The 23,854-nt window shown below is 39.2% G+C and overlaps 1 protein-coding gene across 1 annotated transcript in view; it reads right to left on the bottom strand.

Annotated features, from left to right (window-relative positions):
- SACS (sacsin molecular chaperone) overlaps positions 1-20,558 on the bottom strand; it is a 58,052-nt gene extending 37,494 nt beyond the window's left edge. Inside the window, exons 1-2 of the mRNA XM_077173873.1 lie at positions 20,305-20,558; positions 4,126-4,663 (exon numbers count right to left, since the gene is read on the bottom strand). Coding sequence (XP_077029988.1) covers positions 4,126-4,148 — 23 coding nt within the window. The 5' untranslated portion in view covers positions 4,149-4,663; positions 20,305-20,558. The remainder of the gene's footprint in view (positions 1-4,125; positions 4,664-20,304) is intronic.
- Positions 20,559-23,854: the final 3,296 nt, after the last annotated feature.

The raw sequence follows: 23,854 nt of genomic DNA, 5'->3' as shown, positions 1-23,854 counted from the left end.
GAGAGGAACAAAGCTATCTCAAGTAACAGCCATGTCTCCTTGTGAAACTTCTCAAGTGGTGGGACACATGCAGGGCCATGGGCCATCCTGCTATCAGTGCCAGGCCGAAGTTCCCCAACCTATGCCACATCACATGACAATACTCACAAATTAGGTCCTGTGATGATTTAACATTAATATTGGAGGAAAAACACTTTGAGTACCGCAGACTCTTAGTAACTCTATGTAACCCTTTAGTAGAAGGGAAGAATTGGGAAGACTAGTAATACAGAAATGGAACCTTTCAAGGTTCTGGACAAAGGAATTGGACTCTTGAGCTATTGGAATTTAGCCATGCCTGTTCTCAAAAATCTAATCCCCTTACTTTTACTTCATGTCTAAATAAAAATATCCTAGAAAATGATGAAACAGAAATCACAGTGACTGACTAAAAAAAAATAAAAGAGTACATATTCCAACTTGCAGATTTTTGCAACAACAACAACATCAAAAATAAATTTTAAAATCTCATCCATTTGGAGATCTAGGGTAATCCTAGAAAATTTCAAGGTATCATGTACAAATTTGTTATGCAAAACTACTAAAAATTATTTCACATGACAATGTTAAAAAAAACATTTGACTTTAACAGCAAGGAATTTTTTGACTACCCATGGTAATTAAAAAAAAATATATATATAAAAGGCTTGGGTCTGATTTGAGAGTTTTAAAATATTATATAGAGAGTTTCCTATACTAACAATTTTATAACTACTTTTCCAAGGAGAACAGCACTTAGATTTAAAAATACATATGGAAAATTCTCCTGTGGCTATAAATAAAATCTAATTGTTTCAGAATGAAGTCATATAAGCCATACAAGAAGGGACATGCAATAAAAAACATTAAAAAAATTAACAGTCTCTGCAACATTAAATTATTTTTATAAAATGAAAGCTATTTTCACAGTAACATTTCCTTGAAGAAAAGAAGAAAATTCTGCATTGCAGAACCACCTTATATTTCCAATTATTTAAAATAAGACTGCAGTACCAGAAAAAAATATGGATGCCAAGTCCCTTCCATCCTGCCAGTGTGATTAGAAAGATGGAATGGAGTCTACAAAGGGGTGTATGGCGTGATAAGAAACAGACGTGACTAGGTCACTCCTGCCAGAGGAAAACCGCTGCAGCACAGCAGCTTCCAGCAGAGCAAGTAACATTCTGCAGTGCTGGCAGGCAAGGAGCAGTGACTCAACAACTTCATCTGGGTTTGAGACAGTGCACACCAAACTTACAACAAAGCTTCCTTTGACACAACAATCACTGACCTTCATTCTTAAATTAATGCTTTAAGTGTTACCAACAGATGCTTTAAACATTGCACTGTATGTATGTCCCAGCAGTCAGAGATTACAGATTGCATTGGTCCATAGTCACTGCCAGGAGCTTGCTATGCCCTTGCTTTACTAATGCAACTTCTTTTCAAGAAGTTTGAAAATAAGCCTACCATTTGTTGATGACACATGTGCTAGTCATTGGCAAGCCACCCCTTACTGTACAGTTTCTGTTTCATTTGAATTGCTCCACTAACAGAAAACATCTGATCTTTCTCTAGCTAGAATTCTATCTAGTACAAATGGCCAAAAAAAACCCCCAACCTATGACATGTGAAGTGTTTGATTCAAACAAATGTCTCATTTTTCCTCAGATCTGTTACACAAATTGGATAATTTGATGAAACTATTTATTTTAGATTGGTGCAGTGAGTTTACAGAAATACTCCTACTTTGCACCCCTCATGTGAAACCATTATTAGCAGTTTCTAAGCAAAATATCTACAGGATCATAGCTTAGTCAAACATTGAAGAACTGAAGTATTATTCCTTCTTCAAGCTGACATGTTTATAAAAGTCAAATATCAACAGAACGGGATTTTTTGAATAGTACTAGAAATGAGCAAAACCTTTAAGGGCACAGAGACCAGGAACAGATATTTATTTTCATCTAATGATTTTGATCTCTCTGGGATTTGCTTTAATGGCCAAGTGAGTTCCTTGATGGCACTAAGCAAATTCTAATGGAAAATAGTTTAAAAACCTATAAAAGTTGTTTCAGTTTTTTCTTTGCAAATAAGGAGCAAAGCAAGAAGGCAAAAATAAATTACAAGATTTCAAAATCTCAAATGCTGAAGTAAAATTTCCTCTTTGATCCACCCTTAAGAAAACACTACTTTAAGCTAAGTCCTTGAGGAGACAACTCAACTATAGAGCAGTAACCATTACTCCACAAATTTGAATTGCTGAGAATCGCAGAGTTTTCAATTCCAGATGGTACAAATAACAAAATACCAGTACAAAATGTTTGACATTTCAAATTACGCAAAAGATTATACCAAATTATAAAAATAGACTCCTCAATTACTCTTCAGGGATTGCAATAGGAGGGAGTGCAGTATTGCAAGAGCTGCTGTTGGCATACAATTTTTAATAAGCAATATGTTAAATTACTGGTGGTATTTTCTTTTGGCCTTTGGTGCCAATAAAAGGGCCAGATTTAGAACATCCACTTTAACCTTGAAACATCAAAAGAGCAGAGCCTAAATTTGCAAATTGATTTCAGGACCTAATGTAGGCTCCTAAACACCTTCATTAATGCAGGCCTAGGGTTTTTTCCTCCGTTGAGGACACAGATTCATCAGGTTATCAAAGCTGGGGTTTTTCCATACTACTTTAAAACATTTTTCCTATTTTAATTTCAGAGTTAATGAAGCTACTATCTTTCCACTAAGGAAAATCAACTCATTAACTAAAATGGTCCAGATTACACATGTATTAAACATTTTAAGTAGTATTTATTGATCTCTATTTTTGCTGAATATTACATCTAATAATACTTCAAAGTTTCATAACATTTTCTAGGCATCAGTGAACAGAGTCCTTTGTATTTAGAGAAAACTAGAATACAAAATAGAAGGAAATACAAGACAAGTAGTTTTAATAATTGTGAAAAACCACAACTTTGAGCACTTCTACAAATATCTCTTCATCAGATAGTGGATGATATCCAGCAATATCCTTCCAGATAATCATAGCTCTTTTCCACCTCTGTATCAGTTCTGTCTCGCTCATAACACAATTCCATAGAGAAATACAAGCTACAATTTATGCTTCAGAAAACAGAAGGACAGGTGGCACAGAAGAAGAAACATGAGTCACATGTAAGGCTAATAAGAGGAAGGGAGGAAAAGGGGAAGAAAGCACACAGGTCATCCTCTTCTGGGTAAACACAGAGAAGTGAAAAAATCCTCAGAGATGCCCAGATGTATAAGATTTGCATTAGAAGAGCCTAGTTAACTAACCTGCAAAAAAAGAGAGATTCAAAGCCCCAGATTTTCTATCCCACAGTCAATGGCAATGGACATATATAACTTCCATGAGTTTTCACAGAATTACCCAGGGAGCCAATGGAACAGATCCTGAAAGAGTAGTCAGCTATTGCTAACAGCCACTGTCTAACACAATGCAAAGCCCACCTTCTTAACACACAGGAAAAAACAGAGTCTATACATTAAAGAACCTCAAGGGGGAATCTGCAGATTGCAAGGCTGAGGGTGGAAGCTGTCTTCTTCCTGCAGGGCCACTGAAATAAGAACATTTCTAATTACAACTTTATGTTTTGTAAGTGTTTACAACAAGTAAACACTTATTAACTTTGTGTAAACACTGTTGGCACAAAGAACTTGCTTTGCATTTTAGGTGTTGGCAAGAATATACATTCATCCCAGTGAAACAATCTGTTGAATTCTGAGTTAGGCAAGCACAGGAAGGAAACTTTCACTTGTTTACAAAAAGTGCTATAGTGAATGGACTGTAAATTGAAAGTTAGACTATGAACCCTTTAAACACAGGAGTCTTTTCAAGCAGTTCTCATTAATTTCATGGAGACAATTCATAAGGAAATGCAGCAGAACCTGGCACCTATAGAATATTTTGTAATTTAAGAAAATAATTTCACCTTTAAAAATAGCAATTTTATCCAAACACTAGCCAAGTTTCAGACTTCTTTAAATTACTGACCATGGATGTTTGAGCAAGAGCATGCCAGCCTAACAGTAAATTCTTTTGCTTGGTTAGTGCTTTTTTACCTGTTCTTATCCTCGATCTCCATTGTCTCTTTTTCTTTGATATCTTCTTGATAGGAACATGAAGCAGATATTGGATTTATAAATTAGAAAGTTATTTTTTAATCCTTTTTGCTTATCATCTCTTCAGTGGACACCAGAAAGCCCAAGCATATGAAAGTCAATTCAGTATTCACTCCATCCCTTTTCTGCCCAAGATGTCTCTGTGCATCACCGTTTGCTACTTCTCCAGTTTTCTTTTAAAGCCACTTGCTTATTTGTTCACAGAAGTTCATTCTCTTATAATCAAGAACAGATCTCAGAAACCAAGGAGGTCTTCTTCAGTTTCTCTAATTTAGCCTGAATTCAGGCTATATTCTTGTGCTATTGATTTCTATTTATCTTCTAGAAAAGGCATGGAATTCTGGAAGCTGATGTTTCTGCTGTCTTCTTTTTTTCTGGAAGCAGGCACAGTTGGAAGTGTATCAGTGAAGCCCAAAGTCTGACATGTCTTCTTCATCCCACCTGCTAGAAGATACTTCTTAACATCAGGTCAGGAGTTCTGGAAGAAGGAACACAAGGGAAAAGGGGAGGGTCATTCATGCAGAAAGAGTTGAGCTGAAGGGTATGAAAAAGCCATTTCCTTTGAGGGCATAGTTGCAGTTACCAGTATGGAGTGAGTCATGATACTAATTATAAACTGCCTCATGCATTGCTTGTAGGCACACGGAGGGAGAGCTGACACAGAGCAGTGAGGTTTCCTGCTTCTCCTCCAGTTTAATACCATGCAGTCAGCTCGGTGACAAACACGCAGAGCTGCAAGCATGCTGGACTGAATGGGTGTCATGGCTTAATGCCAGCTGGCAACTAAGCACCCAGCAGCTGCTCACTCTCTCCCAGTGGGATGGGGAGCAGAACCAGGGAAAAAGGTAAAATCTGTGGGTTGAGATAAGAACAGCTTAATAAGTGAAAATACTATCATTAATATTAATAAGAGTGAAGTAATGGCAATGCAAAGAAATACAACAAAAAGAGAGCCAGAAATAATATCCGAGAAAGAAAAGTGATGCACAAAACAATTGCTTACCACACACTGATCAATGCCCAGCCCATCCCTGAGCAGAGATCCATCCCTCATGGCCAGTACATCCCAGTTTATACAGTCAGCCTGACATTCTATGGTCTAGAACATTCCTTCAACCCCTTTGGGCTTAGCTGCCCTGGCTCTGTTCCCTCCCAGTTTCTTGTGCCGCTCCTTGCTGTCAAAGCACAGAAAACTGAAAAACCTTGATTTAGAGTAAGCAGCAACAAGCAACATCAGCAAGTTATCAACATTATTCTCATACTAAATTCAAAACCACAATGCTGTACCAGCTACTAGGAAGAAAATTAACTCTATCCCAGCCAAAACCAGTAAAACTGGCAACTGTTCTAGGATATATATTCCTCTACACTAGATATTACAGTCTGGATATAAAACTATGCCATCAAGGAAAGTAACAGGCTGGGCAGAGATTTCATGGAGAAGGATTTTGCCCCTCTATTCAAATGGCTTGCAGCTAGGGGAAGAGGTTAACTAGTTTGCACTGACTTTTCACTGGGAGGATTCAAACTCTTCCCAGCTAATCCCCAGTCCCAAGCTATATAGGTCAACATCTACCCTATGCTACCTTTGGGAACTATTTCCACTGAATTTCTGTAGCACCAGAACAGTGTACAAGTGAGGCAAGGTGTGTGCTGTCAAGCTGCAGAAAACAACATACTTCACTATTAAGTTATTACCCAAGGAAGATGAGTTTTAGAGAGCTGGGAGTCCTGACAATGATGTTCAATTATTGTTCTGCATCTGTGCAAATGTAAATCCTTCTCTGAGCCTCTGACAGTGTTGGAAAGTCTTTTCATAATGTGCAGTTGCCTATGTCCCCCTTCAAACAGCAATGCACAGACATTCCTTCCTGACCCAGAAAGAAAACCAACTGTGGCTAAATTGCAAAATATTAATTAGACGTAAGCATGATACTGAAATACAAATTGTGTGAAAGAAAGGGAAGTAGAATCTGTAGCTTAGATACTAGGGTTTTTTAAATACTTAAGGATTTTACCTACTCATTAAAAAAAATGTTGAAATGTATGACTCCTGAATGCATATTTACTGTGATAAGCATTATGAAGAATTTAAGTTAACATAATGTTTTTAAGTTGCCTCAATATAAATTTCTCTTTCTGTGGATGCTGAGATGTATATCTACCTTATAAACAAAAGAAAAGTCTACCCTTAAGTTATACTTAAATAATAAAGACAGAAGCAAAGAGCCTTGCAAATCCAGCCCCATTTTCCCAGATGTGAATGATTTCAAAGAGAGCAAAAGGATTGCAGCCCAGCTGCATAATGGGTTGCAGTTGGAGGGGAGCACTAAGGGAAGCTTTTTGGCTGCAGTGGAAAGCCAGGCTCAAGAGACCCAAGCACTGTGTGTGTACCTATAGAAGATAAGGGTAGCTTATACCAGTTCCTCTAAAATGTCATTAGAAAAAAATCACACATGAAAAGTATTTCAAGTTATTTGAGCAGCTTCAATTGCCTTGAGGAATGATAAAGGAAAAATACGTTATAATAGAAAGTAATAGAAAGCTAATTATGACTTTAGGAGACAGCTTCTCCATAATTAGTGAGTGACACACTTTCTCAGACTCCATTCTATTTCTAGACTTGGTCTCTCAAAGATTGTCCTTTATTATGTTGCCCCCTTGATATGTTACTTTTCTTGGTACTGACACATGCTTGGAAAACAAATGTATCTTCTAAAATTTTTGACAATGACAACTTGTTCAGAAAATTGAGAGGTTCAAATTACCTAAAAACAGCCTAAAATTATTGATACAATAAATACTTTGCTTAGCAGAAAAGCACATTCTAGCACAGTGTGAACTGACATCTCTACACCAGCAAATAATTCCAGTAGTCCTCGAAGGTGCTTGGTCTTGCCAGCATAGATGTGACCAAAAGTTTGGTACCAGATCACGTTACAATCCTAGAAAGATTTCAACACAGTCATGTCTATGTTGTCTCCCATGGAAAGAAAGAGAGCCAACTTGGCTGGCAGATACCAGATACAGATTTATCCTGGTACACTTAACTTACTGACCTTACACTTCCCCAGTGCCTGAGCTGGTCATACAGGTTACCTTATACTTTTATATGATACTGAGCTGCAGCATCTGAGAGCAGTCTCTAATTGAATTTATTGCTATAGCCAACCATAAATCTCTCCTGGAGGAGAAAAAAGCCAGTTATAATCAACACCTATGCCAATTTTCTGCTGTGAAATTTATTACCTTTTAGGATAAAACACCCTTGCTGGAGGATTTTATGTGTGTCTTTAATTGAATTTTGGGGGAGGAGGTTTAGCAGTCAAAGTGCAAAAAAATCTTCAACTTTGTGGATGCCTGTGATTAGTTGTAGGTAGGAACCACAAGTATAGCTACACAAATACCTAATTTTGCCTCCAAACCAGGTAGGTGGATATGTGTGTGTATATATATATATATATATATATATATATATATTCTGCTACAGAAATTTTTGTTTTAAAAAACATTTGTGGTTGTCTGACTATCTATCTATTCACTCCTCTTCCATCCTAATTAATGTTAGGATCAGTCTAAATGAAATACACTGAGTTTCTTTCCACATTGATAATGCCTAAATCAAAATTCTTAAGTCCATCCAGCAGCATAGGAAAAAAAATACAGAACCATCAGAATTACTGAACACCATCCAAAGTTTTGAGTAGGAAATTTGTGGACAAAATACTGCAGCAGCTAATGCTTAATTTATGTTTTAGACAGTCTAAAAGCACAAATTGTTCCTGCCAACACACAACTTTTACTAGCTGAGTTCAAAATTAATTTCTATCAAATTAAATTCAGGACCATCACACAACTGCAGGTACCACGCAAATGTAAAGACTTGCTTCTCAGAGATACCTGTTCAGCAGAAATTTGAGACAGACCTGATACAGTGAAATACAATAATGTGACAGCAAGCTATAAAAGCTGGAAATAAAGTAGATATGCCCTTAGTATGTTAATTGTCTAGACATTTTGGTGTAACAACTTCAACTGCAATGAGTAGTCCACAGCATCAGCAGATAGGAATCAATGCCATCAGCAAAATATATGGCTCTGCATTTATATTGTTGTGAATTACAGGAGCTTTCATGCTTTATCACATAGAATTTTAAGATTAAAAATATACTGAAAGCATTCCAAAATGCCAATACTTTAATAATAATTATAGAGTTGATAATATTAATGCTACAAATTCTATATCATTAATGCTATTCATATTAAAATCAATAAAAATGCTATGCCCTTGTTGATTTTTATATAGTGAAGAGAGTGCTTGCAGCTGTAACAATGATCCTTTTTCTAGAGTGTGATGAATTCGATGCATTTTCACAGTAGGCATTGTTGCTTTTTGATGAGGCACCACAAACATACATACAAGGATAAAAATATTTAACAGATGAAAATCAGGACAGATGCTGCAGTCAGTTCTTGAAGCAAGTATTACTTGTACCTACCCTTTCCAAGGCCAAGAAGAGGAAGCAGTTATTCCTCTTACGACCAGCACCAGTTATTCTTCTTAGGATGGCCATGAGCTGTCAGTGTGCTCCCACAGCCCAGAGAGCCAAACGTGTCCTGGGCTGCATCCATGGTGGGCAGCAGGGCCAGGGAGGGGATTCTGTCCCTCTGCTCTGCTCAGAGCCCACCTGCAGGGCTGCACCAGCTCTGGGGCACCAGCACAGGGAGGACATGAATCTGTTGGAGTGAATACAGTGGAGACCATCAAGATTATTAGAGGGATGGTGCACCTCCCTACAAAGAAAGGCTGAGAGAATTGGAATTGTTCAGCCTGGAAAAGGGAAGGCTTCATGGTGTCCTAATTGTGGCCTAAAGGAAGCCTACAAGAAATGTGGAGAGGGGCTTTTACAAGAGCCTGTAGAGACAGGACAAGAGAGAATAGATTCAAATGGAAGAGTAGCTGTAGATAAGAACCTCTGAAGAGATTTCTTTACTGTGAGGGTGGTGAGGCACAGAAACTGTGGATGCTCCATCTCTGGATGCCTTCAAGGCAAAATTGGATGGGGCCTTGAGCAACTTAGTCTAGTGGAAGGTGTCCCTGACCATGGCCAGAGGTTGGAAATGGATGATCTTAAAGGTCTCTTCCAACCCAGAACATTCTGTGTTTCCATGATCTACAGCAAGGTTTTGTAGTTCCCTCAAGATGAGTGAAGGCCCTGTCCTGCTCTTTGCCAGCATGGCAGTCATCTGACCATCACCGAAATGTATTCTTTGTGAAAACTTCTTTACTATTAAAGGAAAGACAGCCTCCAACAGCAATCAATGAAGGCACAAAGGTAAGTAGTAGTTCTGGTGTGGATGCATTTGTAGGATATACTGGAAAAGATTTAAGAGTTGCCTGAGCAAACAGAGTAGCCACTAGCTCCAAAACCAGAAGCAGCCTGGTGCTAGCGATCCAGCACTGCAGCAAGCAGAGCTGACAGCCCTGTTGTTCTCCAGATTAATCCAGTATCTCTTCACAGCTCAATGCTGCATGAATACATCAGCTGACCATTATCTTAAGCCATGGAGTTGAGGAAATTTGTGTCAGACTTGAAAGAACAAATTAACTGAAACAAAAAATAGGTCTCGTACCAACTTTATCTGTTTCTTTCTTACAGGAACAAAAACAACACAATTCTAAAAATGTAAATGTGCTTAACACAAGACCTACCATACTTCACCCATGGAAAAGGTGACTCAAGAAGTATGATTACATGCAACATCAGGAAAATTCTAAAAATTACTTGGAATAGTATTAATAAGTTTGATTCTATGGTATTCAAATGACCTCACAGTAACCATCTGGGACTATGTGGTTGAATTATGCATAAAGAATGCTTTCATCAAATCCTGATGAAGTAAACTCAGATACCAAATGACAATATCTCAAAGTGATTTCTCAGCAATGCATAGCAGCTGAAGGAAAAGTTTAAAAAACCCACAAAACTAGAAGAAAGAGCCATGTGGTTAAGACCTCACTGCTGTTTTCCAGAAATGTGGGGATTTTAAGACCTTTTGTCTGAAATGATTGCCATAAAAAAGGACAAGCAGAAGGAGAACTATTTCTGCTTATTTTGGTTCTGAATCTTTTAATGGGCTTTCCAATGAAATGGGCAACTGACACTGCCCATGAACCATAATACAGAAGCCTAAAGAGCACTGCAATCACAAAGATACAAACAATGGGCTATTAGGCCGAGGAAAAAATAGCGTATGAATTATGACTTGACTGCAGAATATGATCCCTTTAGAGATACACAGCTTAATAGATAAGCTTTTCTTGCTCTAAAGACACTAAGTCTGAGCTGAACACTAATTTCTATTGTCTGAACCAACCACCATGGCAACACACTGTTCTGTCGAAACTGGCCAGTGCAAGAGTTTATGAATTTTCCAACAGCAGGGTGTCAGTCTCACAAATCCCTGATGAGAAACCAATTGAAGGACAAGATAGGAACTGAACCCTTATACTGAAAATACTAAAATTTCAGAATAATTATATAGTTTTTGTTGAACTCAGTCTCTGTAAATGATATAGAGCTGGAAGGAAAAGCAGTTGATCAAGTGCTCTGAAAATACAATTCCAGAGGAAGGAAAGGAACTGAGTACTTTTGCAGATTTCCTTGTCTCTCTTTTTGTTTTTTTAATTTAGATTTTTTTTTTATTTAGCTAAAATAAATCTCCTTCAAGCACTTTTCTTCAAGAGTAACCTGGAAAATTCACACCTTAATTATTGTTTTGTGACATTACTGAATGTAATGTCAGGTTTGGTTTTCCTGATATTTCAGGAAAACCAAACACCCTTCTTGGTTGCTTAAGGGCACTGTACTGTGCTGTACACAGAAAACCATTATAACAGATACATGTTATATGTTCTTCAGAGTGCATCTGAAGTACACTTTGCAGATAAGCACTTAAATTGAAACAATAACTGAACTTATTCCAAAGATGAACTTAGAATAGTTATATACTATAAGGTCAGTTATGCCCTAAATGCTGAATACCTAATCTTGGTATCCAAATTCCTTGTGCATTGCCTCCTGCACTGTAAGCTAACAGGCAGTTCAGCCTTATGTATACTGAACTATACCAAATAAGAATACTTGATTTACTTGGTTTAGATGTACACAAATAACTCTTTGTTTACATTCAAGTGTTTAAAGCAGAAAAAAATACACTTGGGAAATGTTATTGCTTACTAAATAAATCAAACTCCAAGTAATTATAACAAGTAATCCACATATATGGAAAGTTATCCTTTCACACATTGTGTCTAAAATTATTTTTGTTTTTACCCTTAAGTGAAGGGTTTGGCTATGTCCAAACATTGTTACTGATCTAACTTCAACAATTCAATGAAAGATAGATGGGTTCAGATCTTGAAAAAAATTATCTTCAATGAAGAAAATTAATTGAAGTTTGACTTAGGCATTACTGTTCCCTGAATGCCATCAGTATGATAGGTGGCATCACTGCTTTCTCTGGCCTAGCATCTTCCCCTGCGGTCACTTTGCAGCACAGATGGCCAGGAAGTAAATATGCCTGATGATAAGAGTAGTTGTGGTTTTAGTTGGATATTCTGTCTTCTAAGGACAGTTTGGTATCAGGGTTGTGAGGGGGAGATTTTTGTTTTGGTTTTTTTTGTTTTGTTTTGTTTTTGGGGGTTTTGGTGTTGTTTTTTTTCTTTTTGCTTTCACCAAATGAATATCTATTATTATATGGAAGTTCCTCCTTTTGTTTACAGTTATTTGAATTCAGGAAAGATTGATAGTCACAAAGATACTAAAAAGCCACAAAACCACTAACCTATATCAGATATACATAAATGTGATTGATTGATTTATTGATAGATTGTATGAATGTGTTTTGCAGTATCTCATTTGTTAAAGTTTGACTTAGATGGAAATTCTTAGACTACAACTCAGAAATCTGCATTTGGCTGACAAAAGCCTGATGAGAGAATTTCGTGTCTACAGCTACAGTATATTCCCAATACTTTCATGGAGGGGAAAATATTAACAATTCTCAAGGGAGCATTTATGAAGGCAAATCTTCTCCTAATACTTCTCCTGGCCTCAATTATTCTTGTGAAGAACCTTTCTTTACATTGGGTTACTGGAAAGCTTATGATGAGGTAATCTTGATGACATCATGAGCCTGCCAAGTCAGTCTGTCCTTCGGGAGGGATGAGATATGTAGACAGCCCCAGTTGGAGGGATCTCCAGGTGAGACAAATGTGTATTGCTGACAGAAATACCTCTGACAAAACTGAGCTCTGATTCATCTTATCAGGACTGCAGTTTTGGACTGCAGGCTGTGCGCAGTGCACTTGATCACTGAACAAGGCATCTCCTACCCTGCAATAGCTTCCAAATATATCTGGGTACAATTTGAGATATGGCCTTTTTACTTAGGCAGCCTCATTCTCAAACTAGTATAGAGCAAGGTAGCAAAGGCAAGTAGCATTCCCTGATATTTTTAGCATTCAACATGGCAACCAAGATGATATGGCTAGTAGGAAAAAAGGTGCAGAAACTGAAATTCCCTAACTGAGGTAGGAATTAAAGTTAATTTACTCTAATGGGAAGTAATTAGATCATTTCTGAAATTGCCGTTTTTGTAGGAAATATTTTTAATGAATCAGAAATTAGTACTTTATACCGGGAAAAAGAGTTCTGGGCAGTTACAGATCCTCTGTGCATTGTGAGTGGTGCAGTCATGCATCCCAGATCTGCTAAATGTAGGCTATAAACCAAATATTAATAGATACATTAAGGACAAAACACCCTAATGTGCTCTCCTGAAACAGAAACTCACTATTGTTCAGTCACCTGGCAGAGAATTTCAATGTTGATGTTGGTGGTTTTGTTCTGTTTCCTTGCACCCGAGCGTACCACAAGACTGTTCAGCTCAAGGTAGAAGAAGAGCAAATCACATCAGTTTTGCCTTGCACCCAGACTTACCACAGGACTCTCTGACTTAGGCCAGGGAGCAAAATATTTTGTAACAACTGTTTGTTTGATACAGTAGCACTGCAGTACCAAATCTAGCATAAAGGCCCTAAATCTGCAACTATTAGAAGGAATCACATAATTCAGAACCTACAGATACATCACAGCCACCTGAACAAATAGACCATACCTGTGCAGAGAGGAGAGAAAACAAAACATTACTTTGGATCAGGCTGATCCTGACCTATGGAAAAAGTGTATCAATGCTCCCTTTTTTGCCCAGTTGGTGATGCTGTTTGATGCACCCTGGGATGGCCTTTGCCCTCCTGTCTGCCAGGGCTCACTGCTGACTCCCACTGAGCTGCTGCTCACCACGAACCCCAGATCCCTCTCTGCTGGGCTGCTCTCCAGCCCAGGTTTGTACATGTGCCTGTCATTACCTGGGTGCAGAAACTGGCTTATCAGATACACACTGTGCCCAAGGTCATAACCAGGCTAGATCTGGGTCATGTGTCCAGGGGGTAGCCCTTCTCCCAGGTCTCTGTGCCCACTATCCCAGTGATCTTGAGAGATTTGCAGGAACTTTGAAGAAACAGGGGTTTGTTTTAGGTCAAAAGACCTAAAATAATGACGGTTCCATTGTGTAAAAATGGTACTGCTTTAACACAAACCTCCTAGCACAGACTTAACCCTGCATGTCTCCATGACTGGTGTTAAGGAGAGAGCCAGGTCCATGAGTAAGAAGTGGAGAATATTTTGCAGGCTATAGTCTTTCTCCAAAACAATTCCACATGCTAAACAGCCAAACTTCGCTGCAAAGGACAGGGAGCTGTGTCAGAAACAGACACAAGAATGAGATCAGCTCTGATGAGTTCTGTTCATATACCTGGCAAAGGGTATTCATACCAACAGAAATACTTCTGATGCGTTTGTTGCATGGCTAATACTTTTTTTTTTTTTTTTTTTAGTTACTGATGTTAATTTTAAAAAAATCCTCTTTCTCTTCATTTCCTCCAATTTCTTAATAAAAAAATCAGGAAGGTATTTTTATGATCACTATCTACTTGTACAAGTGTGGACAGGATTTGACAGACATGACCAGAAGTGTTTTTTTCTTTATGTCATTTGTCAGCCACAATTGATGACAAATGGCAGGGCATTTTCTGTCTATGACTAGTATGCTTTTAAGCAGTGAATCCATCTGTATTAATTTCTACTTGATAAGTGGGGGGAGCTTGTCTCTAAACTGGACACATTATGGTGAAAGCTTTCAGCTAGGAATGCCAAATGTTGCAGAAGCAAGGAGATGGACACAGATCTGGGTTGATACAGCATACCAAGACAGTGCAGAGGAAATATTTTAAAAGCTGAGACTATCCAAGTCATTTACAGATGCTACCAAGTGTGCAAAGCACTGAAATGTCACCTGTTTATGTAGCAGGTGCCACTCATGACAGCAACTGTTGTTGAAAAACTTCTTTAAAACTCTGCCAAGATTTGCTGTGCCCATGATTTGACACCACATCCTTCTCTTCCATTGCTTCACAACATACCCAATTCTACACAGGACTTTCTAGAGGGACATTTTAATGCCCTTTTTTCTTCCCCCTCACAATCAAAAATGCTAAAAAGGTGGTCTAATACTGAAAGAAAATGACTGAGGGTCTGAACATGGACTTTTCAACACATCAAACAGCCATAACATTATTCATAGAGAGCTATATTAAGCATCAGGTTCTGCATATATAAATAAAGCTGCATTCACGAGTGTATGCAGAGTGTTTTGAACTACTTGATTAAACTGCACCTTATTAGTGAAAATTATGATTAATGATGAGCTTATAACAACAAAGCTCTCTCTGCAAGCACTACAATAAAAAGAAAGAAATGAGAAGCACACTTTAGATTGCAGTTGCTATGCTAAGAATTAATAAATGAAGCCATGCTGAAAGGGTATGTGGAAGATTTTTATATTATAGAGTTTAGGTTGACCAAAAAAACCCAGTGCAATTTGTTCTATTATTTTTGGCATTTTTTATGAAAATGGTAAGACTTCATTGTTACTTGGATTTTGCAACATGAGAGAGATGCCAAAGATCAGGATAAAGGGTCAAGCAGGAGGCCCTGGGATAAATACACTTAAGGGAGTCTAAGCAATTTTGTTCCTCCATTATGTTCCACAAATTAAGCTGGTGGCTTTTCCATCCAGCTGTAACATTAATCCATTAGCTGAAGAGGAGACAGGCTCCTTCTCATTTTTTATTTATAAAACAGGGCATGCACAACTTATCTGACATCATCCTTGTCACAGCTAATGAGAAACTGCAATAAATCCATCTTTATGGATGTCTCACACAACATACGAAAAATCTTATATCCATTTTTCTGTGGTAGGGAAGGGCTTGCTAACCTACACAACTAAATAGATTATTGTATATGATTGTGTAGGTCCTAAAGGGATGAGCTTTCCACACGACTACTGCTGTTTGAGGGATGTCTCTGTGTCCATATACGTACATTGCATAAACATCAAACAACAAGCATGAGTCAAAAAGATGTTTTTACCATTGGCAGGAGTAACCAAAACAAACCAGATATCAATTTAAATAATTTAAGTTCTTCAGCTCTTAAATCTGCTTCACTGTGGTGGGTCCATAGCATTAGGCTGAGATCCTGACTGGCACAGGGTGGGGAAACACAAGCCAATGCCAAGATCCAGGGAAGCATTTCCAACACCAGTCCAATACGAGCATGAAGGTAGTGAGCTGAAAACTGCTGGCACCTGGAATGAGGCTCTACATCACTCTATAGTGCAAAAATCATCCTCCAGTGCACATCTTGCTCTGTCTCCTGCACATGGAGAGACAGAGAGACTAGACAGAGAGCCTGGCTCAGAACATGCGGGCAGGAGCTTGGCTGCACCTCTGAGCACAGAGAGCTAAGGACATGAGCAGAATTTAGTTCCCTACCTCTTATTTAGCAGTACATCTGTGGCCTGGAGAGTAGGAGAAATGCAAGGTGCTGCCATAGCATTGGGGCAGGCTGGGGACACTGCTGTTACAAAAAACCTCATGGGAGCTGGTCAGAAGTGGTGGTTTGTGTAGGAATTGTCCTGGTATGAAGACAAACAATAATATGGAGGGAGGAATTTGAGAAGGAAAGAGAAGGTTTACAGGAGGCATTTCATGGGGAAAATGCAGGTAGCACACACAAGGATTGAGGGTACAATCCTGAAATTCCCCTTCTCTCCCAGCAGGTCTCCAGACATCTGACATTAGCAATTTCTTTCTTAGTGTGAATGATTTTATGGGGCAGGATTTGACAACAGCGAGTGTTTTCTTGTAAAGAGCATCAGACCACTCTGAAGGAACTATCACATTCCCCAGGATCTCAGTTTATATCATTTAAAAACTGACAATAATTTTGCTGTTACCTCTGCAGAGCTCCACATTGCATCATATATGACTAACAAAGAGATAGGTAAATTATCCTCTCCTAAAATGAGAAAAAGTACAAGCTGTTCCTTTTGCTTCACTGAAGCTTTAACTAAAATTGTGTGGTGGTTTAATCCCAGCTGGCAATTTAGTACCTCACAAATGCTTTGCTCACCCATCTTCCCCCAGTGGGATGAGGAGGAGAATCAGAAAGGTGAAACCCATCAGTTGAGATGCAAATAGGTTAAAAAATGTAATTAAACAGCAATAACAATAGCAATAACAATAATAACAATAATGTTTGTGCAAAGGAATACAACAAAAAGAGAGACAGAAACAAAACCCAAGTGAAACAAGTGATGCACAACACAGTTGCTGACAATTGCCCAGCCCATCCCTGGGCAGCAGCAACCAGCCCCTGCCACCAGCTTATATACTGCACATGACATTCTGTGGTAAGGAATATCCTTTTGCTAGTTTGGCTCAGCTGTCCTTGCTTTGTGCTGCCTCCCAGCTTCCAGTGCACCTCCTTGTTGGCAGAGCAAGGGAAACTGAAATGTCCTTGATTTAGAGCAGGCACTACTTAGCAACAACTACATCAGTGTGTTATCAACATCATTCTCATACTAAATCCAAAACACAGCACTGTGCCAGCTACCAGGAAGAAAATTAACTCTATCCCAAACAGCAATTGAAACACTAACATTGTTTCCCTCATGGGAAACCAGAGTGACTTTTGCTATTTTCCACCAGCTGTCATATCTGAAATAGGTGGTGATTGGTATATGCAGCCAGCTGTAACATTCTCCTGTAAGAAAAAAGAAACCAAACCTCACCACTGAGAGGGGCCTGAGGCACATTCATGCCCTCCTGTGAGGTCACCAGAGGAGATCAAAACACCTGCCCCATTCTCTCATGAGCATTATCATCACCCATCAGAAATAATGCCTTATTTTGGGTTCACCTGGGTGGAGAAAGTTTCTACAGGTAATTTTAGGGAAGACAACTAAGCTTCATTTATTTCTAGTCTGATCTTCATGGCCACACATTTTTTTGCACATGAACACATGAAGGTCTTCACAGACAATGTGAAACCTTCCTTTCTCACAGCTCTGGTGTACCTCTATCACAACCAACAACTTGCTAAAAGTTTCAAACAATGACCATCCTCTGCTAAACTGATCAAAAAGAAGACAAAAAATGCTAATGAACTAGATCATCCCATTTAAAGATTTAGCTCAAGACTGCTAAAGTGCAAATATATCCATTAAATACACATTTAGAAGAAAAATGCCAACCTACTGTACCAAATAATTGTATGAGTTGTTATATTTCTCAGCTGAGGCAGAAATAATTGCTTAATAATTGTGTGTATAACAAAAAATATTGCTGAGTGAATTAACACTTTTTTCAAAAAAGACTAGCTCTTCCAAAAAATCAAATATTTCAAAATATGACATGCACGTTTTCAATTCTATGTGTTATTCCAGGGGTTGATACATACTGAGCAACTAGACACTGTTTAAACTCTTCAATAAAGTGCTGTTTTACCTTTCAAAGCCTACACTTTTGTATATTTTAACATAAAAAGTAATACAGTATTTTAGAAACTCTGCTTTTGAGAGCAGGATCCAAGGGCCCCCAAAAATTTGAAGTCAGTGAACATGGGCTAGTTTTAGAAATGTGATATATCAGGTTTTTTCTGGAAGCCGTTGTGCTTCCATTAACGGAAAGAAAATATGGTCCAAACCAGAGAATCTAGGTCCTCTGTATTATACTTTATAAATCTGTGCCTGTTGCCTCGGAGGTCATAAAAAACTCCCATCTAAGAAACAGGAAAACAATCAAGAAAGAAGGACAGAGAAACAAAAGGTTTTTGAGTTGGCCCCAGAAGCACCAAACTCACCCCAGTGTAATTCTGCTGAAAACAATAGAAGTACACAGGAGCTGAATTTTTCCCACTGTCTTTACACAACAGTAAGCAGCCTGTAAAACTATTTTATCCAATAGTCCTGCACATTTTCAGTAGGTGAACAGAACTTTTCTATGTAGGACTGAGGGGTTTTCTTAAATTTTTGTATTCTTGCAAATGATTACTTTTTTAATCTTTGGAAATCCTGTTTCCAACCAGAAATTCTGTTTGGTGTTGAGAGGGTGACAATCCTGACACAGAGGAGGAAGGGACAAGGATGAACACTGACAATACCAAGCCTCAGCATTCACAATCACTGCCAGAGCACTCCCTAGGTAACAGTAATTTGCTATAAGCTCATTAAGGGATGAATTTGGCTTCTTATAATTCAGTTTCTGATAGCAAGCAATAAGAAGTTGTTTTGCAAATAGACAGCTGATGGAGCTCTTATACCTCTGGGAATACAAGGTGAGGGCAACTTCCAAAGCAATGATGGTAAAATTTCCCTCTGGTTTCCTTGGTGCAGGGGAAGCTCCTACATCCCCACCGAGGTGATCAGTGTGGTGGGGCAGAAGTGCATTACCTTGCAGCCCCCAGCATCAGGAGCTGCAGCTCTGCCAGGGCCCAAAAGAGATGCACAAAAGAAGGCTCCTCCTTGCAACAGCTGCCCACCCTCCTGAGCAGGCCCACACAGGCTGCTCGTCACCATCACCCCGCTGTCACCTTCCCGACACCGACGCTGGAGGGAGATCTCCCGGCAGTTTCTGCAGGAGCTGCATTAAGCACCAAGGTGCAGCCACAGAGGACATCTAATAGATAGATGATATTCTCTGGCTTAGAGCAAATCACCACTGCTTTATGCAGTACTTAGGTGAAAGCAAAATTAATATTCTCATGAAATAACAAGGAAATACTCACTACTTGCATTTCTTTAGCTCTGCTGATATGTGTAGTTTTGCCTACAATAAAAAATTTTGTCTGATTTCCAAAAAAATTGCTGAGAAATGCAGTGCAGTAAACTTGCCCTAGCCCTGCTTTTTCTCTTGTTTTTAAAGCAGGATCATTACTAGATCATTAGGGCATATGCAAAATAAAAAGCAGCAAATCATTTGGGAAAGAGAAAGACATTGGATTTCTGTAAGAAAAAGGCTTATATTTAAAAATATATACATCTAATTCAGCTAGCAACAGTCCAAAAATAGGAAAGTGTACATTCCTTCGAGTAATAAATCATACTTGAAAGTCTCTTTGGGAGAGCTATGTTAAGAGCTAGTCTCCTGATAGTAACACACAGAGCCATTGAAATTTCATAAGCTTTCTTTCAACTGCATACATGAGAAAAAAATTAAAATAAAGTGCTTGGCATGAAGTAAGTTTGTATAGCAAATAATTCTAGGCAGTGTGAAAAAATGCATTGTGCATCCCTGTGCTTGAAGGCAGAGCTGAAATTCAGCAAGAGGCCTCTGCACAGGGAGGGTGGTGCTGCAGCAATCTGCCAGCACATCTATAGAGCAGAGCCCAGATAAGCCATCAGGAAAGGAGCATAAGCTCATGTGCACAGTCCTGCTCTTCACCCACCCTACCAACACACTGCAGCCTGTGAATCACTCAAAAACCCTGCAGACAGAGACAATACAGTTATTTGCTTAAATACACGATGAAATGAGTCAGAGTTAATGCTTTCTCCAGCTGTAAGTGCTAAAAGCATCAGGATACCCATAAAACATCTCCCACAAACAACTGCAGTGACCACAGGATCTGCTGTCGAGCTCGTACTTACATCACGGCATCAGCTGGGACAAAGCTCGGCATTTAACTATTTCTTCATAAGCTGCTTCCACATGCTTGTCTGCTCATTGTGCCATTCCTTCCATTGATTGCTTGTGTTTGGCAGCATCTGGGCTGCAAAATGATCCTTTGCCCCCTCTTTTGCAAAATCAGCAGGCTGCGGAGGGATGCGTGACCACTGCTGCAGCCGATGTATCCAAACAGCCCAATGCAGCAGAGGCTTTAGCTCCCCCTTCCCAGCCTGGGTTTTTTCTTTCTTTGTCTGTGTGGGGCCTTTTTTAAAGAGATATGGTCCTGACTAACCTCAGGTTTCAGGAGCACAATACAAGCTCCAGGCATGGACCAGTCAAACAGATGTGGAAGGATACCAAGACAGAAGGCCAAAATAATACCATTTTAAGGGATGTAACTCAAGGTGTAACAAGTATTTGAACTGATTCCTGTAACAGATCAAACTTTGTGATTGGTTCTGTTTAATTCCAATTTTTCTTGACATTTTACTGCTTTACTTTTTCACTTTTTTCATTTTTTCAGCTTATACAATAGAAATAATATTTTTTCTGCTTATTTATTTCACTCTTCCACTCTCCTTCTGTGGCAAAGAGTGTTTACATTTAAATGTTCACAATTTGAAGAAGTTCTCTCTTAAAACTTCTGTCTGTATAGCAGTTTTAGCAAATATCTTTACTGTTTTGCCTCTGTTTTGCTAACATGGTATCCTTAAATTAATTTTATAATTTAAGGATACCATGTTAATTAATTAATTTTGTCAGTGCTGATTACATCAAAAGTCAGAAGTCTGTGGGCTACCAGTAGCATCCCAAGCTTGGTTTCATTTTTTAAGCTGGCACAGGTAGCTGTTAGGACTTCCACATTTTTAAACTCATCTCCTCATTAATTTTACATTCATATTCCTATTCATGTTATCAACTGCATAAAGCAGATCTCAGCATTTGAGGCATTTCTAAGATTTTTCATTCTCTCGCCTTGATCACTCATGTTAACTTGTCAGGTTGGCCTCCAGGAAAACCAAGAAACCTTCCCTTTGAGAGCCCTTCTAATCTCACCAGTTGTGTTTCTTTGAATTCCCCATGCAAGTGTAGAATGCTGTCCCTCCCCTTGATCCAGTAGCCTACTGACAGAAACACATCATTCCAACACTTCATTTAAAATGCTGGACTAACACAGCACTTCACAAGAGCTTCAGGACTGGCTGAAAGGATGAGATTAGGGATTTTTCCTGAGTCTGGAGCTCTCCTTTCCATCTGCAGTCCTGAGCTTCACAGGTGATGGTCTAGAAATAGCTGCTCTACAGGGTAACATCAGCAGAGGCAGAAAAAACAAACACAAAGTGCTAATTCAGCTTTGTACAGACAGAGGTCTCCTCCTCAGACACTCCTGGACTTTACTACACCTCTGCCGCTTTTGGTTAGAAAAAGCCTGCTTTCCTGCCAAGGAGCCAAGGCTGGCTTCTGTCATGTTGAAGGTTAAAATAACATTGCAAATACTAAGAGGCTACTGCTGCATTGTATAAAAGAAAATATTACTCCTCCAAGGAAAAGAAGTCTTCTCCATATTAAAGTACCTCTGATAGTAAGTGAAGTTGTGTTATCAGAAGCAATCTACCAGAAGAGGACAACATCTTTATATTTGGAATCCTGATCATGAAAGGTCAAGAGGAACTGAGCATAAGTAAGCAAAAACACTGTCCCTACAATATTGCTTTTTGTTGCATAGAGATCAAGGAAAACACATTTTTCTGGTCATCACATCTCAGCTTTAATCACAGAAACAGTAAGAAATCCTGTCTGAGTTCAAGTAAACAAAAGGACATTGTAACCAGGCAGAGCAGACTGTTTAGCCAGGAAAACATGTAGTGCCAGTCTCCAAAACATTGCCCCACTGGATAAGCTCCTGCAGCACAATGATCTCACACAGCTGTCGTGTTGCTCCTAAGTTTCACTGCCAGAAGGATTGGCCCCGAAGCAGTGGCACTCTGAGAACGACCTTTCTGAGCAGGGCACGTGTGTCAGCTGCAACTGCCCGTGGCCATGCTGGCCACAGAGGCCAGTAGCATGGCACCAGCCCTGTTTATCAATGTCACATTCTGAATGCAGGAAAAAAATCCATATAGGGGGGTGGGAATGAAGCCACAGATGACACAGGAAGCATTGCAAGGATAGGAGGCAATGGGGGAGAGGACATCGAAATAAAAATGCTTTAAAAGCACTCTCTCCCAAAGTGCTCAAATCCTTTTTAAGCAGCAGGCATAAAGAGCCCTCCTTTGAAATTCCATTCCTAGAGTGAAAATAGATTATGAACGAGTAGCATTATTAGCAATCTTCTTACAGAAGAATGTCAGCTGAGGGCAGCCCTGTGTCTGAAAACTGAGCCTGAAAAAGCAGCTGGGCTTCCCACGTGGGAAGCAGGTGAAGGGCAAATTTCCCCTCCAGGGACAATTTAAAACAAAGGCAAAAATAAGTATTTGATTGATGCATTCAGCATCCCAGCTGTGAAAATCAAGCAAAATTAGAAGGTTCATTTCTGCTGCTGCTGAGTTTGGTATGACTTTTATTGGTGCTGACATGGGTGAAGTGCAGCCAGCCAGCTACTCAAATTGGTGACCTGCAAAGCTGATACCTTGTAAAGTTCACTTGACTCCTCTTTCAGTCAGAAACATTTTTCTTATTTCTCTTCCTCTTTAATTTCACTTCCCTCCTCCTCAAATGGGACACCTCCTCTCATGCAGCACCCTCAGCATCAGCAGCTTCTCTATGTTGTCCATGAAGGGAGAGGCACAAAGACACATCCCCTGATGCCTCTTGGCATTCACTGTGGAAGTGGCAGAATGGGGAGGGCTGGGTTCCTACTGGGCAGCACTGGGCTGGAGGCAGCCAAGACCACCTCACTCACACTGCCACATACAGGGCATACTGTCACATTCAAGTACAAACAAATGGTTTCATCATCCAGATGCAGCCCACAGCCACCCCTGTAATGAGAGGAGCTGAAATCTCCTCAAGTGACATCTAGGTGACAGACCCAGTTCAGAAGGTACAAGAGTGCTCTGATAGCTTTAACTGTGGAAAATCTCAGAAGACCTGACCCAACCACTCTGAGAAATAAAAAACAAAATGAAAAATCTTAACCAAGATTAATTTTTAGAGTGAGCTCTATTTCCTCCACAATTTTATTGAATTTTCCCAGGCATTGCAAGAACACACTCCTCAGCTGTAGGAGAAGGACTGGCAATTTTCTGTTTAATTCTTCTCCCCAGCCCCCAGCATAGCCAGCCTCCAATGAAAGGAAATGAAAGGGAAATTTAGCCATAAAAACTTACTACAAAATCCATGTATAAGAGACCTGCACAATGTAAGAGCAAAGATTAAGTGGAGTCTTTGAAGCCGGTGGATGTATAACAAATATCTAATCAGTGACATTTGAAGATAATCTGAATTGTTGACAATCTGAAATAATTTTTAAAATGTCAACAATAGTGACAGGGTTTTAATCATCTAAGGTTAAATATATGGAACTGCATT

The sequence above is a fragment of the Agelaius phoeniceus genome, chromosome 2, assembly GCF_051311805.1.
Source record: "Agelaius phoeniceus isolate bAgePho1 chromosome 2, bAgePho1.hap1, whole genome shotgun sequence".
In the NCBI taxonomy this organism is placed as follows: Eukaryota; Metazoa; Chordata; class Aves; order Passeriformes; family Icteridae; genus Agelaius; species Agelaius phoeniceus.
Note: the sequence above shows the minus strand (reverse complement) of the source record. Positions and strands in the feature narration are given on the sequence as shown.